Source organism: Girardinichthys multiradiatus, chromosome 1 (genome assembly GCF_021462225.1).
Source record: "Girardinichthys multiradiatus isolate DD_20200921_A chromosome 1, DD_fGirMul_XY1, whole genome shotgun sequence".
Classification (NCBI taxonomy): domain Eukaryota; kingdom Metazoa; phylum Chordata; class Actinopteri; order Cyprinodontiformes; family Goodeidae; genus Girardinichthys; species Girardinichthys multiradiatus.
The window spans coordinates 24049728-24064754 of record NC_061794.1 but is presented as its reverse complement, the minus strand read 5'-3'; the positions used below and the strand labels follow the sequence as shown (position 1 = coordinate 24064754).

At 38.6% G+C, this 15027-nt stretch overlaps 1 protein-coding gene across 1 annotated transcript; it reads right to left on the bottom strand.

Moving 5' to 3' along the window:
* Positions 1 to 660: 660 nt before the first annotated feature.
* dtx3 (deltex E3 ubiquitin ligase 3) lies at positions 661 to 11223 on the bottom strand. The gene is made up of 6 exons (XM_047375655.1): positions 10883 to 11223; positions 10649 to 10714; positions 10430 to 10470; positions 6887 to 7689; positions 2700 to 2917; positions 661 to 2509 (listed from the first exon to the last, which is right to left on the bottom strand). The coding sequence occupies exons 3-6, from the start codon at positions 10440 to 10442 to the stop codon at positions 2434 to 2436; spliced, it is 1110 nt and encodes a 369-aa protein (XP_047231611.1). The 5' UTR covers positions 10443 to 10470; positions 10649 to 10714; positions 10883 to 11223; the 3' UTR covers positions 661 to 2433.
* Positions 11224 to 15027: the final 3804 nt, after the last annotated feature.

The following is a 15027-nucleotide window of genomic DNA, read 5'->3' as shown; positions in this document are numbered from 1 at the left end:
GTCAGAAAGCTTCCCTTTTTAGCAATTGTAGAAGCAGTTCATTGAGCAGCATTTGAGTTAGTAGGTTTGTTTTTTTATATATTAATTTCCTTTTACCTCATCAAGTCACTTGTCAATAGATCTTAATTTGATTAAATTAATTACACTTTACAGTGACTTTTTTATAATCCCTAATTGGAGTTTATTTATGAGCATCGTTAGGTGTAATATAGCTCTTTCATGCTAGATTTGTAAGATTCAGTCATTCTAATACCACTGATTCCATTTATTCTTTTTTACTGTTTGCAAAAATGCAATATGAAACTTAAAACTCTTAAACGTTTGACTGGGAAGTAATTTCTGACATATTATTCTGTATCTTCATGAAGACAGAGCACAAAATGCTGTGGTCATTAGTCTAACAGTCTACTTAACTCATGCCTGTGTGTGGTAGTCCATGAGAAACTACTAATTTACATGTGAGCCATGAAAACGTTATAGTAGCCTACAGTAAGTCAAAATGTGTAATAAAGCCTCTGTAACTTTGTTAATATTGAAATAAGTTTTTTCAAACATACCAGCCTCAGCTGCAGAGATTCCTAGTAGATCATCACTTGCTTGGGACTCTACAGCATACAACATACACACCGTTTATTTAGGACCCACATCGAACATCCTGGACAAACCCAAACATAACTTTTATTCAAGTATTAAAATGTGGAGCACATAATTCTGAATATCAACAAAGTACAAATCAACACGATTAGAAAAGCAGAACTGTTTTTTTTTCCCTTAACATTCGATTTGCAACGTATGGAATCCAGCCATCTACCCCTTCCCTTGTCCCCTTCTTTAGTTACATTATGCATAGAAAGGTTTGCACAGTAGCTTTGATCAACTGCAATCCAGTGTCCCAAAAATATCACAATTGGTCCCTTAACTAAAATACAAAGGGAGTAAAAACATAATAAAACATTTAATGTGTGGATATGACAATTTAAATCAGTTATCAGTTTCAACCAAAAAAATAAAAAAGGCTGCTGCTTCGCAAAGCACAGTCACACTTAAAGACTGGGGTCTATTTCTACATTTAGTGTAGGCAAATGTTTTTGAGAGAAGAAGGGGAATATTTTGGACATGATTAGCTTGTACGTTTTTATAAACTGTGGAATATTTGTCTAAAAGCTAAATGCTAGAAGCTGTTTTATAATCAAAAAGCACTTAAAATGCACCCAAACAGCTCTACATTCACCAAAACCATAATGGCCAATTATTTGTACATAAGGAAGGCACAACAAAATGAGATCAGTGACTCGCCTCCAATTGAATCAATCCCTAAACACACTTGTTAGTTACACATTGAAAGATTTACAACAGTTAGTTCATTTTGAATAAAATGACTTAACCGGCAACTCTCCTAGTTTTAAAGGAACTGAAGCAAATATATTTAAAGAGCTTTTGTGCCTTTGATTTGGTTCAAGTGACCTATATGCCCTTCGAAGTTGACATCGTCATAAATCTGCTAATATGGAGGAGTGTGTTCCTAACTAAGTGAGGTAATGGACCGAACGCCTGGGAGACATCTTGGAAAAAACAGGAGTGGCGACTGGAAAAACCCCAGCGAGAAGTTCCAATGCATGCTAAAAGGTGCTGCAATGAGACATCATTTAACATTCCTCTTATTTTAAGTAAAAGGTACATCCCGAGATAAAGATCACACACAATGTTTTCTAAGCAACTGACATGAGCGCGTTGCGAGCTATAAGCTGATGGCTGCATAAACATGTTTGCCTTGAGCATTCTTCATTGAAAGGAAACAAATCTCTATTACTTCTGCTTTACTAAAAATAATTACCAAAGTGCTTGTGAGTGCTTAAGATTGCAATAACATCAGAAATTTAAATCTGTTGCTAGAAGCAGTGCTCTTCTGCTATATGAACCAAGTACAATCATTATAACAGGTAATTAATAACAATCAAACTTGTTTAACAGACATTTCAGTGAGACACAGCCAAACGTGTGCTTTTAAGACCTAAAAGTACTCCCATAGGGGGGAAATAAACATTAATCGAAAATAAATTGTCTTTAAATCACTGAACTTAAACTAAATAATATGTAGTACCAGAAATTGGGACACGCTTCTAAGTAAGTGCATTAGAAGTGAGGCCAGGTGCCTGCAGTGACAGTTTGAGGATCTGAACTGCATTAAGAGTATTTTCTTCCACATGTAGCACTGAATAAGCTGAACTTTCAAGAAAAATGATCAAAGTAGAACAGCCAGTGGAGAAGATATGGATTTTTCTGCAGCAATAGGTGCCTGTCTGATGAGGTGTTTTTTTGTTTTGTTTTTTAAATCTTCAATGATCTTTTAGGAGACAGGCAGTCTCAGAGCAAAACCTGCAGCTTGGTCATGTCCACAGTAAGGATATGTCCAAGGAAAAAAGTCTCATGTGGTCAGTCCGCTGTGATGGCTTTTTCTCTGAGCTCCTCCGTCACTCGCACCAAGTATGTGGGGTCTGGGTAGCCAAAGCTGTATAAAAAAAAAAAAAAATGAAAAGGTGCTTAATGTTCCTTTATGAGCAATCAGCAACAAAAAGTGCCACGTAACTGCATTCCCTTGTAACACTTAAATCTGTACATTTTTATGAAAGTCTTTCTTCAGATACCAAACCTCTAAGATTTGTTACTGATTCTCCAAAATCCTGAAAGCCATTACATACCAGCGCGGCCCGCCAAATATAGATGTCTTGTGGTGAATGTCATTCCAGGTGATGACATTTTGCAGGCCTGTAGTCATGGAGGTACCGATGGTGAAGATAAGGCGCTGTTCGAAGGCCCGACGCAGCAGGCCCAGCACACGGTTGCCTTCAGGGTTGTCAGGGAGGTAGGCCACGCGGTCTGTTCCTGGGTATCGCACACCAGGGTTTGGGTGATCAAGCTGTGGGTAAAATTAATTTGAAAAAAGGTCAAGTATTCCTCAAACTTTGCATTTCAGATATATTAGTATATATATAGAATCTGTACATTGTCAGTTCAGATGTTACTTCCTTTACTTAAATATATCCCGATACATCATTTAAAAATGTCAACTAAGCGGCAAGCATCAACCAAAGAATGAATATCTGTCATGGAATCATCCATTTGATCATTCAATCACCAAACAAACGACCTTTCAAAAAGGGCACGGCCTTACAGAGACAGGAACTAGAACAAAATGTAAAAAAAACAATTCTGTGGTGGCTTATAAATGTCTAACTTGGGGAAGATGTTTAGGAATATCAATGTAAATCGGTGTTGTCCTAACTTTTTCCCATGCCATCCAAACTCATCAAGTTAAAAAAAACTTGTGGACTTTTGTTTAGATAGCCAGAAGCAATTTTATAATTTTACCTGCTAGAAACACACCATTTTATAGAAATTAAATGAAAATGTTAGATTTTGTAAAAAATGCCTTTTGCCCTACTAAAAGAAAGACATACAAGTCCTACCATTTTAGGGTGGATGGTTTTCTTTTGCCTAGAGCAAAACAAAATAGTAAATTTTCATCAGCAGGATGGGATATGCATCAGTCTCTGTGAAAATACTTGATGTATTTCACAAAGGAAAAGTTGCTGCTTGTGGTCCTATTTATGTTGACATTAAAATGGAGAGCAAATAAATATGTTTAATAAAGACAAATACTTTGCATTCTACCTTACACTTTCAATTTTAAGAAGATTTTGACTTATGTGCAACGTTTTTAAGGCCTCACATTAGTAAACACTTTACCCTAAACTTTAGATGGACACTTTAGGGGCCTAAAGTGTCCATCAGCATCAATGCCTGTGCTGGCAGCCAAATTTTCACCATTCATAAACTTTGATTAGAGGCCGCACAAAATCATTTGGAGGACACCCCTGGTGTACTTGTGCACTTGTGCCCAGAAAGCCACAAAGCTTTTAAAGATGACGCCACAACAAGAAAATCCAGGGTTTTGTGAGACTTTTGAAGCTCTGTGACCCTCTAACATAACATGGATGTACAACCGTGTCAGTATCTTTACACAAGTCACCTTTAATAATGATAATAGTGGTCTGTTCTTTTAAACAATAAAATTATGTAACTGTTAAACTCATTCTAGTAGATCTCTTAGACTGAGATAAAATGGCCTCATTTGGTTTGGTGGCTCATGACGACTGGCTCTGTTGAGTGGAAAACAAAAGCTCCAATAAGTCCGCTTTAGATGATCATTTCCAGTCTACCCATTAACTTTACACCTCCGCAATCAGCTTAGATAGAATATCCAGCGACTAGTGTTATACAGTATCTGGAAAAAGTATTCATACCCTTTGAACTTTTTTTTCCAATTGTCATGTTACACCCACACTCATGCATTTTGTTGGCATTTTATGCGACCAACACAAAGTAGTGCATGGTTGTCAAACACAAAAGATACAGGATTTAAACATTCTTTATTCATGAAAAAATCTGAATGGGTGGAATGCATCTGTATTTAACGCCCATCAGTTAATACTTGAAGAACCACCTTTCACTGCAATTACAGCTTGAATTCTTTGAGCATGTGTTTATTACAGCTTTGCATATCTATGGACTTTTTTGCCCCTTCTTTAAAAAATTTATTAAATTTAGTCAGGTTGGATGGAGAGCATCTGTGAGTATATTTTTTAGTACTGTCACAGATTCTTACTTGGATTAAGATCTGGACTTTGACTGGGCCATTCAAACACATTAATATTCTTGTAGTAAACATTCAATTGTAGCTCTGTTGTAGCTCTGGCAGTATGTGTAGGGTTGTTGTCCTACTGGAAGGTGAACCCCCAACCTAGCCTCAAGTCTCTTGCAGTCTCTAACATATTTTCTTCCAGGATTGCCCGGATTTTCCCATGAACTCTGACCAGTCTTCCTGTCCCTGTTGAAAAGGTCAAAAAGTTTAATTTTGGTCTCAAATGATAAGATCATCTTCTTTTGCATGTTTGCTGTGTCTCCTGCATTGCTCCTGACAAACTGAAAACCAGTCTTTTTTTAATTACTTTTAACAATGGCCTTTCTTTTAGCCACTCTTCAACAAAGGCCAGATTTTAATGATAGATGTCCTGTCAACAGATTCTCCCACCTGAGCCATGGATCTCTGCAGTTATTTCACAGTTACCATAGGCCTCTTGGCCCATGGTAACTCCACAGAGCAGTAGTACTGATACTGAGATTATGTTACGTAGGTGGACTTTATGTAAGTGTATATAACACAATTATGTAATAGGTGACAGTGGCAGGACTTCATTTAGAGGCATCAGAATAAAGGGGGTGAATGCAAATGGACACCACACTTCCATGTATTCATTCCCCACACCTCCCCATTACTCATCACTGCCTCTTGGTTTATCACATAAAATTCAAATAAAATAGTTTGGTGTTTGTTGTTTTAAAGTGACAAGATAGGAACATTTTCAAATAAAGCATCATTTTGAGAGCTGTAAAAGCCATGAGTAGAAAGATAAGAATGAAATTGAGTAAGAAGTAGCACTATGATTAAGTAAAGAGCAGCAGCAACACAAGAGCTCAGGCAGCAAGCAGAGTTTGATTCTCCAACGTCCTTCTGAGAAATCCTGTGTTGATCGGCAGAATCAGATGAAGATGAAAGCAATTTCAAGATGACTCACAACAAATTAGCTTGTACTTGTAGGGGAAATGCCCACTTATTTTATGCATCTGCTCATCATGTCGGTTCTACAGACTAATTTAACCCCACTGCTTTGGTTCCGCAATCCCAGTTGCATTTTCTCAAAGCACACATGATATTACCACACTGACTTGAATGATGTGAATTACAAAGTGCTCCATAAATTGGAACTCATGGTTGAGAGATTAGAATAAAAACATTTTGATTTGGCTGATGACCTTTGTAAGTAACTTGGGTTTCCAAATCTATATATTCTTACTTTAACTTCTCTTTTATAGATTTTTCACTGGGCCGCAAATATTACAGGACACCATGCATCGGGGTTTTACACTTCCTCAGAGGTGATTTCCAGAGCGTGGAACATGGCAAACAATGAACACATTTACAGCTTTGTAAGCCTGCAGACATTCTCTTGAATGGGAAAGTCCAAAGCCTTTCAACCTGTTGGACTTTCTGTGAAAGAACAGCAGATTTTTCAGTGTGGAAAGAATACTTTCTCACTGATTAGATGTTATTTGTCTTGGGATCAAAAGTCTAAAAAGAAACTGGCATCAAAGGTTTGGGAAGGCTGTATGAAATAATGTTTTGATTCTGACAATGTAGGAGGATTATGTTTCATCATCATGTCAGAGAAAATAAAATTAATGGTGCACAAACAAGACTTTGTTTTTGCTTTAAACAGAAAAAGATGTAGGAAAAATAAATCTACATTACTGAATAGTTTGTTGAAGCTATAAACGCAGATGTTTTATGATTGCCACATTCTGAGGTGCTAATGTAGGCTCTTTTTTATCCCTGTGGGTCTACGATAAGACTGAGGACTGCACCTTTGAATAAAGGGTTTTCTCCCTAATTTTTGAGGACTTTACCTTCAGATGTAACTTAATAGAAGACTAATGCAGGGTGCCTTGCAAAAACAGTTTAAGGTGCCAAGTTAAGCTTTTCACATTTTGTCATTGGTTTGTTTTATTATGGTTTTATGTTTTAGACTAAAACAACATAGTGTATAATTGTGAAGTGGAAGAAAAAGGATGGATGGTCTTCATTTTTTGTTTGGTTTTTTACAATTAAAAATCTTAAAAGTATGGTGTGCATTTGTATTCATCCTAATCTGACTAACCTTGCAAAAATGTGAAAAAGGAGTTTGAACGGGTGAGAGAAAAGTTATGCTTTAGATATTTGAAAAATGTTTAGTTCTCACAGTCTACATCCATATCCGCCTCAACTTACAGTCTGTATTCCAGGAGGGAAGCTGTAGATAATACAGATACACCCATAGCCTTCATGGCCAGGAAGCTCCAGATCATGATCCCGCTCTACGATCATCGAACCATTGGCAGGCTGGTTCCCAACCAGCTGGCCGTAGACCAGTCTGCACACGGGACAAGCTTTCTTCACCTTAAAGGCTTGTTCCAGGCATGAACGGCAGAACGAATGGCCGCATTTCTCCAGGGTGGTCCTCTCCACTATGTCTCCCATACAAATTGAGCAAGTGTTACTGTCCTCTGCCTCACTGTGGGAACCCATGCTGGAGTCCAGGTCTTTCCTCAGAGAGGCCTCATGGAGCATGGCACACACCTCCTCATCTGCAGGCTTCTTGAAACGCTGCTGCTGTCTTTGGGATCGCCGTGGCTGGGAAGGTGGAGCCTGAAGCCGGCTACCTTCTCCGTTCTGCTCCAGGGCTCCCACGCAAGGCAGCAGAGCCCTTTTCCTCTTGGATCCTCCCTCCTGTTTGCTCATTTCTTTGCGAGCACATCGGCATAAGTCAAAGAAGGCTTTACGCGTCTCGCTAGAGATGGGTCCATCCGCCATGCCGGATCTGGCGCTCCTCGAGCCTTCCACAGGCTGTAGCCGCACAGCACAGCAGCCCCCTCTCTCTCCTCGCCTAATGATGCCGGCACTCATCCCCTGCTTGTGCTGGAAGTCAATGAGCCAGGGCCGCCCAGCTGCAGCCAGGTAATCCCAAACTGCCTGAGAAACCAGCACCTCATCACTGCCCTGGCCAGCACGCACACTCATCTCATCAGAAGAAACTGCAAAGTGGAGCATATAAAAGTCATTACAGCTTGAAATAACTTATTCATACGATCAGAGCCGGCTCAAGGCAGAAGCAAAGTAAGCTACTGCTTAGGGTGGCACAGTCTACAATAACCAATGTGGCAAAAAATTTAAAATGTAATGCTTTTGGAGGCTTTAGGTCAGAAGTTTTCACTGGTTTAAATAAAAAATTGTGGGAATTTCAGCTTTTAAGATGTGGTATTTGTGTTAATTTTAAGACAATTATAAACGATCAAGACTTTTGCATAATTTAAAAGCTCCTTCAAAGCCATTTCAGCTAAAAGGGTACATACACTTTTAAATCCATCCTTTTCACACATAAATAATTCAGTTGTGGTCTATATAAAGGGGAAATGCCATGCTTTGGTTTCTCCTTGTTATTGTAGCTCCACAGACCCTTCTTTTACCCCTGTTCTGAGGTGCGTCTGAGAGCAACTTGTTTTGGTCCCGTCTCTTTAGGGCTGGGTACCTTTCACATTAGAACCGATACGGTACCAATACCTGGCACCTGGGAATCGATACCGGTACTCAACGGTACTAGTTTTTGGTACTTTTGTGTGTGTTTATGTGGTAATAAATGTTAATTCATTAAATAATAAAACCTCAAAATGTTTCAATTTAACATATTTACTTCTCAATATACAAACTTTAATGAATATATCAAAACAACATCCAGCTGTTTGTATTGTAACATCTAAGTTGTTTCAAACATTTTTTCTCCCATTGTGCTGGCTGCAGATGACAAGTCTCTAACGGATGCAGGCGTGCTAATGGTGCTGAATGCAGGAGTTGTAGCTGTAGATCTGAGGCTGACGAAAATTGTGCACTCTTCAAATCTGGTGCTTAACCAGGTGCTTCCTCAGATTAGAAGTATCCCCGCTGCTGGCCTTGCACTTCGCGTCACAAATATTGGAGCGAGCGTAATCTGCATCTGCATTTGAAAAGTGGAGCCGCAGCTGAGACTGACGTCATTACGATCTTGTGCGTGCAATGCTGTGTTCATGTCCGGCATGGAAAGTCGCCCATTCTTCTACTCTCTCAGTGTCACAATGATGCATTTAAGTACCGAAACATGGAACCGTTTGATTTTACGTCAGTCAATACTTCGCCCCCCTCCAGGTTACAGAGCCTTCCACTCCTCCCAGTTCAGCCATTTTTGTAGTTTGATAACAGAGATAAAATGATCTAGCTATGCAGAAACTTTTTATTACCAAATTGATTAAAAGATGTCAACTACGGAAGACTTGTCCATCCAGCCTTACATGTTCGAGCCAGACTCTGACCAGAGCAAGAGGAGAATAAAACAACGAACCTGCAGAACAGCGCCTTTAAATGAATGCATCGCAATGGTGTGTTGTTACTGTATTTAAACCTTCTCCATCAATACAAATGAATCACATTAAGAACAATATTTTACACTTTGAAGAGTTCTGATGCTGGTTGATGGTGCAATGAATTGTGTGGGTTAATACATCAAACAACCAAACATTTAGACTTATCCACCTGGAGCTCTGGCATACTTGAGTTTGGACTACAAAATCGCAGCAAAAAATAAAAATGGCATATTCGCGAAATTGTTAAACCAGAAGTCCATTACCTTGTTTAGCTGTTCCGCAGCAAATACTCTTACGCAACAGTTCAAAAAGCGTAATAGAGAATAGAGAACACTGAACGGATTGAAAAATATGACCCAAACAGTATATGAATGATATCTACGCAGCACCTGGAGAAACTAAGTTAAACTTTTCTGCGCTCCTACAGACTCCAACTACACAACAAAATGTATTCAAGGGCTAACAAAGTGGATTTTGCGTGATATGTCCCCTCTAAATTGCTTGTTTTGACATATAACCCTTCTGAAATTGTTGCTAATGTACCTATGTGCAAGCACCTGAAATATTTCAACCACCAGATATAAAGTCACCGAAAGAAAAAGAAGCAACTGCTTCAGCCAGCATACTTCAGCCTACTACATGTTTCTTGTGAAAAAACAGAGGCAAAAATTCAGAGAACAGACCAACAAAAAAAAAAGACTAAAAGCATTGAGTAAATGAAATGAAGCAGATATGCTACCCTGAAATTGAAATATTGGCATTGGCTAAACTCTACTTTGATAAAGAACAAATTTAGGACTAACATTACAGTAATATTCAGTAAATTTGAATTTTATGGAAATGTTCATTTATTTTTAGAAGTAACTCAACTGACAAAGTGAAATACAGCATAATATAAATATATCTGTATCTGCAAGTGGGCTCCAACATTTTATCAGTTTAAAGTGCAAATCATTGCAGACAGGCCGGCCCTGCCTACAAACATTTGCACTTTAAACTGATAGATACAGTTATGCATAATCCAGGTTGAAACCTTTCATATGCATTAGGGAGATTGCTTTAGCTTTAGATCAAATATAACTCCAACAGTTCTCTGGCTTTGTTGCATTCATGTGTGCTTTAATCTGCTGAAATTCAGACAGAAACAGCAGCGCATTAAAGTGTGACAGAGTAAATATGTTTAAAAGAAGCAGCTATTTGCTCTGGAAACAAACAGGCTGATGACAACACATCAGCTGTTGGGATGTTCAGGTTGTAAACAAAAGAAACTAAAGCCTGTGATGAGTAGAACACAGAATAAATAAATGAAAATAAATCCTTAAAGCACTGACAGAAACATCCTAACAGGACAGAGAACCACGATTAATCCCAATGAGCTTACCTCGTGATCCCATAAATTCCTCCAAGTGCGAATAAAACGTCCTGTTGAACAGAAGTAAAGAGACAAACTGAAGGGCTGGAGCCTATATAGCCTACATGTATTTACACAGACAGCAGCGGAGCGGCGAGGGGGATTCAGCGATGTGGCAACATTAGCGTTTCCTTTCTTTCAACATGTAGAACTAAAGCGCTTCCTTCTCTGCACATTTCAACGCCTCACCCTTCTGTGTAGCTCTTCGCTGTCTGACGGAGCTCTGTGGTTGGATTAAAGAGCTCTGAGCTTCATCTGCGGAGGAAGGCAAGCAGAGAGAGAGAGAGAGAGAAAGAGAGAGAGAAAGAGAGAGAGAGGAGGCCTTTATTTCTCACTGCAGTTTTTCTACCGGCGGAGGCTGATGATAAGTCTGCTCTGTTCAAGCCATGATATCCCGATATTTTCCTGGATTACGTCGCTTACATTCAGTTTTAAAAAAACAAACATTGAAATCCACAACCTCCCCCTCTTCTTCCTCCTCCTCCTCCTTCTCGGTCTCGCCTGTGCTCCAATGTCCTTGTAGGCGTTAACAGAAAGTAGAAAAAACATTCACCGACGCTCTTTGTTTATCAGCCTCGACCACGTTGAGCTGTGAGACTGCGCTGTCTTCTCAGATAATTTACTCTTCCTCTTTCTCATATTTATTTTACTCAGACCTGTTTTCCGCCACTCGTGTTCGCGTCATTTTTTTGTCAGCTGCGCGGCGCAAATAGGCTCCACATTACTTTTAGAGGGGAGGGGAGGAGGAGGAGGACAGGGGACCTACATGATGAAAATGTAACCAGGAAGTTCGTCACTGCCATGACATGATTGGTCAGTAAACGGTGGATTATATCATTTGTGTGGTATTCATATGTTGGTGTGAATCATGCATCTATTCTGTCGTTGTTACCACCCTAAATGGTGATGTAGGCCTCAAAAAGTACTCCAGCAACATGAGCCCACACGCCATCTAGGGAATACCCACTCCAGTGTTGGAGTGGCTTTTTATGTGTACACATATAGGCTATATGATTTAATATTACAATAGAAATGTTAAATATATTGGAAATATCTGGCCCCTTAAGGAACAACAACCACAAAATTCCTGTCCAGGGACTTAGCCATGAATAAACCCGCACCTGGGCACAGTATCTAAATATATAAACTATATTATGTTGGCACAAAAAAAAAAAAATGGCTGAGCCATTGAAAATATTGAATTTAGATGTTCTAGTCATATCCATGGCCACAGGTGTATAAAATCCAGCAAGTGCTTCTGCAAACATTGTGAAAGAATGGGTGCTCTCAGGTGCTCAGTGAAACTTTCTGTAAAGTCAATAGCTGCATACCTACCGTCGTGCGGCTCAAGTTCAAGAGCAGTGCATAGAGAGCTTCATGAAATGAGTTTCTGTGGCCCACCAACTGCATCGAAGTTTTACATCTCCAAAGGCAATGCAAAGTGTCAGATGTAGTGATGTAAAGCACTTCCCCACGTGACTCTAGAGCAGCTGAGACATGTTCTCTGATATGAAAAATCATGCTTCTCTGTCTGATAATTCAATCAGCGAGTCTGGATTTGGTAGTTCCAAGAAAACAGCACTTCCTCTTAATTTTAGGCTGTAGTCCAACTTTTCTTTACCTACCATTATTATGCCACTGCAATGTACGAATTCTGTGTTTTCTTTTCTTATGTCTTATTTATGTAAAGCCCTTTGAATTCTTGTTACTTGTCTTGTTACTGAAATGTGCTGTACAAATAAATTTGCCTCGCCTTGCCTCTCCTCACCTCACCTCACCTCACCTCTCCTGCCCTGGCCTGGCCTTGCCTGACTACATTGTGTCAGGTGCAACGTTTGGTGCAGATAATGCTGTTGGGCTTGGTTGCTTAGTTGCAGTGAAAAGAACTCCTAATGCTTTAGCAAAAGACATTTGTGGGAACACATTGGGGTTGGCCCCTTTTTGTTCCAGAATGACTGCACCAGTGCACAAAGCAAGATCGGCAAAGATGGATGAGAGAGTTTAGTGTATAAGCAGAGACTACGAGTCAGGCTTTCTTATCTATCAACAGTGTCTGACCTCACAAAATGCTTATGGAAAAATGCTAAAAAAAAATCTCACCATGAGAACTGAAGCTGTAAAGAGTGGACTAACATTGTAATAAACCCTATCGGTTGTTATTCAATGTCATATGTGTGTGTGAAGGCACTAAAAGAGAAGCATTCGTACACTTTTTATAATGCTGACCAGTTTATTTTATGTTTCCACTGGTATTTTGATAATTTGTCTTTTATGAAGAGCTTCAAGACTTTGAGATGGGAAGGCCTCTTTTTCATCACCCTAATCTTTAGCTCCCTTCCCAGATTATCCTTGGCGACTCATGCTGGGCCACTCCAAAACATTAATATTAATGCTATCTCTGTCTTTCCTTTGTTTCACTTAAAGGTTTTGGGAGATAGCAGCCACAACAATGTAAATACATTTATTTACTTGACTTGCTAAAATAAATTGGTTTTTGCTCTGTTAACTATTTGATTTCACATTTACTTTTTATTCTTCTTTGTCAAACTGCTCTCCTGTATTTGCATACATTTTAATTCTTTAAGGGGTCAGGTTTTAGCTATATCCGGATATTTTTGTAAAACAGCTCCAGCTCAATAATGTATTACCAGAACACGAACAACTGTCAGTTTTCTTAAATCTCCTTACAGAAACCAATTCAATTTGTCTTCTATGAGAATATTTTGTTGAAAAAGTTTAAAATTTCTGAAATATGATCACTTATTGTCATAAAGCCTGGCTGCATGCATTGTCTGCTAGATTGTTCCATAATTCACTGGAAATGGAGCAGCTATTGGATTTGTGCCTGACATCATTGCTGTCTTTCCTCTCTGCTGGACAGGAAATCCTGTAAAGAGATTCTAGGCAGGAAAAATTACACTTTCCATCAGAAGACTGAGTGAGACAAAATAGGAGATAGTTTTGTAAATCTTTTTGCAATCTGTGATTCTACAATTGACTAAAAGAGAAGTTCCCAATGAAGCACTGCATAAGCTCCTCTCATGCTGTTTGCATTATACAAACATTTCTGCAGATATCAAGTGCCTTGTGAGACTGTGCTACGTCAGATCAATCAATTTTTTTAGTTAGTATTCATGGCACCTGAGCCAAAGTTGGATTTGCAACAATGTACCTTTCAAATACTACAAATGACATAATTACAGTCAGAGCAGTAGGTAAAGTTCACTCATTTGGACCACACAAAAGAAAAGATAATTAGGTGTCATGATCACAACAATGCAACCAAATTATGGCTTACTGTCGTGTTAGGAGACTGGTAGAAACCACTTAGCATCACAGTGAGCAAAAGTTAATTCCCCCTTTCTAATTACAGAGCTATTAAGATTTAACTGATGCATTTTTTCTTAAGCAATGGCTAATTTATAACATCAGTTGTTTGTAATAGTACAGAATGCATTACTGTTTAGCTAAAATAATTTAGCAACAGTACAGGTTTAGACTGCATGATTTTGGGGAAATTAGTCATTTTAATGTTTTTCATTGGTGGCAATTTAAAGAAAATCACAGCTGCATCAATTTGTGTTCATCTTGTACCAAATGAAAATCAAATAGAAAGCAACTAGATATGGCGGTTAGTGAAATAGCATAATCTGGAGTATGCATTTCTAAAGTCACTTTATTGTTTAAGACAAAGCAATATGAGCCAGGTTTATTTATATGACAACATTCATGCACAGGGTAATTCAATGTACTTTACAAGAACATAACTAAACAAGCACTAAGCAAAATTACATTGACAACAATAAATACAGTTAATGAAAGCAAAACATTAAGTCTCAAATAAAAAGACAAAAACATTAAAATTAAACAGGAAATCATAAATATGCAAGATGAAATAAATGACTCAATAAAATAATGTATGACCTTAAAGCTGAAGTAAACAGTAATGTTTTCAGTCCTGATTTAAAGGATCCAAACATTTCTGCACATCTCAGATTTTTAGGGTGTTTGTTCTGGAGCCGAAGAGCATTTAAACATAATGCTGCCTCTGCTTGTTTAGTTCCAGTCCTGGGAACACTGAGTAAACAGGTCTCTGATGGCTGTTCATACCTGACAAGCAGCTCTGGAATTCATTCAGGCCAAAGACCCTTCAGTGCCATCTAGAACACCTAGATATGTTATCTTATGACGAACAAGGGAGCCAGTACAGTGATATATGGACTGGTTAATGATATTAATTTTTTCTGGTGTGCATAAGAATCTGGCAGTAATATTTAAGATTAACTACTGCTGCCCACCTGACACCATCACAACAATCTAAACTACTGAAAAAAACACTTAAAATAGTTTCTGTGTCCTGTTTTGGAAATAAACTCTTTATTCTCTGAATGTTTTGGTAGTAGGCTGATTTATCAACAGTCAGTAGATGTTAAAAGTTAGCTCTAAGTCCATAACAGCACCTTGTTTTTTATCATGTTATGTGGTTTTTAGCCTCATTGTGTCTAGCTGAGTTCTGATATGTAATCTTACATTTGTTTAGACCAAAAACAAAGATTTCCGACCCGTCG